This window comes from Thunnus maccoyii, chromosome 19 (genome assembly GCF_910596095.1).
Source record: "Thunnus maccoyii chromosome 19, fThuMac1.1, whole genome shotgun sequence".
Taxonomy (NCBI): domain Eukaryota; kingdom Metazoa; phylum Chordata; class Actinopteri; order Scombriformes; family Scombridae; genus Thunnus; species Thunnus maccoyii.
The window spans coordinates 24,863,854-24,866,688 of record NC_056551.1 but is presented as its reverse complement, the minus strand read 5'-3'; the positions used below and the strand labels follow the sequence as shown (position 1 = coordinate 24,866,688).

General features: G+C 40.0%; 1 protein-coding gene across 1 annotated transcript; it reads right to left on the bottom strand.

Annotated features, from left to right (window-relative positions):
* Positions 1-253: 253 nt before the first annotated feature.
* Positions 254-2,426, bottom strand: ubc (ubiquitin C). Its single transcript, XM_042396139.1, has 2 exons — positions 2,320-2,426; positions 254-1,409 (listed from the first exon to the last, which is right to left on the bottom strand). The coding sequence occupies exon 2, from the start codon at positions 1,400-1,402 to the stop codon at positions 713-715; it is 690 nt and encodes a 229-aa protein (XP_042252073.1). The 5' UTR covers positions 1,403-1,409; positions 2,320-2,426; the 3' UTR covers positions 254-712.
* Between the last annotated feature and the right edge of the window lie 409 nt (positions 2,427-2,835).

The window sequence follows — 2,835 nt, the reverse complement described above, 5'->3', positions numbered from 1 at the left end:
ATATTATTTATGGGACAGTATGTTCTAATAGCTGTTAGTGTCATGTCTCATCAAGTCTTTACATCAGTCTCTGGTGACAACTAGTGGATAAATATTGAAATGATCCCAAACTCATTAGTACTTAACATAAGATGTTTGTGCATTGAAACAGTTTAATATAATTTGACTTGTTTGTGTTCAGTAGTTTATCAGATTGTTTGGAAGCGAAGTGAAAGAAATTCACTATGAAGAAAAATCTTTGAGTGTGCAGTTGATGGTGAGAAGCCACTTTATTAGTCGTGATAAACATGTGTAACAGCAGGATTTCAGTAGATGCTTTTGCACTTAAAAGTCATAATGAAACCAGAACGAACATTTCAGGCTCAACAGATCCACCAAAACAACTTAAACCTGAACTCTAAGTCAACGTTGGACCTATGCTGCATCTTAGCTCAAACACTTTCAAAAACACAAACATAAATCCAATCATCTTTACATTTTCTGTTCAACTCTATAAGCTCAATTCAACATCTGGAACCCAAAAGTCACTTCAAGCTGGTTAAAATGTGCAGAGAAATTATCAATAGCAGATGAAAGCAAGTTTCAGGAATGCTCAACCTTTATTGAAACTTTTTTTTAAAAAAAAAGGAATGAGTGACAGCTGATCAGGAGGAGTGATTGAACACCGGAATATATTGTGGGTTACTGAGACATCATCATCAGCAGAAGCTACTTAGTTTCCGCCACGGAGACGCAGCACAAGATGGAGGGTGGACTCCTTCTGGATGTTGTAGTCGGAGAGGGTGCGGCCATCTTCCAGCTGCTTCCCGGCGAAGATCAGACGCTGCTGGTCGGGAGGGATGCCCTCCTTATCCTGGATCTTGGCTTTGACGTTCTCGATGGTGTCGCTGGGCTCCACTTCCAGGGTGATGGTCTTACCAGTCAGGGTCTTCACGAAGATCTGCATGCCTCCCCTCAGACGCAAGACCAGATGCAGCGTGGACTCCTTCTGGATGTTGTAGTCAGAGAGGGTGCGGCCATCTTCCAGCTGCTTTCCAGCGAAGATCAGACGCTGCTGGTCGGGAGGGATGCCTTCCTTATCCTGGATCTTGGCTTTGACGTTCTCGATGGTGTCGCTGGGCTCGACCTCCAGGGTGATGGTCTTGCCGGTCAGGGTCTTCACGAAGATCTGCATGCCTCCCCTCAGACGGAGCACAAGATGGAGGGTGGACTCCTTCTGGATGTTGTAGTCGGAGAGGGTGCGGCCATCTTCAAGCTGCTTCCCGGCGAAGATCAACCTCTGCTGGTCAGGAGGGATGCCTTCTTTATCCTGGATCTTTGCCTTGACGTTTTCAATGGTGTCACTGGGCTCGACCTCTAAAGTGATGGTCTTGCCAGTGAGGGTCTTCACAAAGATCTGCATTTTTACACTGTTGAGAGAAAAGATTGTTAAAATGATTGATAAAAATTAACCTTATGTCTGTTTTTTTTGCATGTGCATATATTACAGATATTTATTCATATATTATAGGTAGGACACATACACTCATGTGTTTTATACTCTTATTACTAATGCTTCTACTATTTTAAATATGTTTTTTCTTTTCCTTACTTCATTATTGAGGAACTGAAACTTGAGATTTTTACTCTTCTGCTTTTGTAATGAGATGTAGCAAAGAAACTTGACACAAAGGGGGTTTACTGATGTCTACAAACATTTGGATACAAATATTCGGCATTTATGCTTATAAAAAATGACTAAGTTTATTAAATATTTAAACGGCTGCTGACTCATTTCTGTCGACTGTTTACTGAATAGTTCCGCCAATATGACGTTGCAGTTTATGTAGGTCACCACCAGAGACTTTCCTGTCAAGTCTTTGTGACAACAAAACAGCTTTATCTTGTAGAGTTTACTGGATGAGCTGGTTTCACCGTGTAAACACCGAATACTTCAGTTATTCAGTCAACCAGATGTTTCCTATTTGTGTTGCTAAAAGAGCCAAAAGCCGAAATGAAACGTTCGACGTTTGTCGGTCATTTTAACGTTCACTTTGTCACCAAATTATCCTCCACCATTTCTCTCTCTTCTTTGTTATGTTTTGTCTGCTACCGAGTTAACTGACAAACTTAAAATCTGAATGAATTTCAATGAAAGTTAGTTAGCTTAGGCCCCGGTTAGCCTGGTTAGCTTCCCAAACAGATGACGTAGCTCGTAAAATATTGGTCACCCGCGGCAAAATTAAGGTCTATTCATCACATATAATGTCACATAACAAAATATATGAAATAACGTGTCGTTACATGGTGATTATTCTTTTAAAAACCTCAAATACTCACAGACAAATGTTTCCCACCGGTGTTTGTTTCACTAACTTCCGGCTCCTGTTTGCTGTTTGCAAAACAAAAGCGGCGAAGCGGCATTTATAGAAAACATACCGGATATCCTTCCGCTGACCCGCCCGGTGGAACTATAAAATATGATCATCCACAAACACGCCATAACATGATTCTGGAAGTAAATAAACATAAATATCATCGGTAAAAAAATACACAGACATGATATTACACAGAATTATGGGGAGGGTAACTTTTTTGAGGAAAAGCGAAGGTAATAAATGACCGTTCACAGCCTGTGCGGATGTAGACTTGACATATGTGTGAAGCTTCAGGGAACACAAGAAAACATTCGGCTCTATTTTAAAGAAAAATATAAAAATAGATCAATAAATATTTATATAGAAACACCACGACATTATTATTAGTAATAGTAGTAGTACTAGTAGTATTATACTGTTGTTGTTGTTGTTGTTACTGTTATTTGTAGTAGCAGTTTTTTTTCAACTGACTACCTCT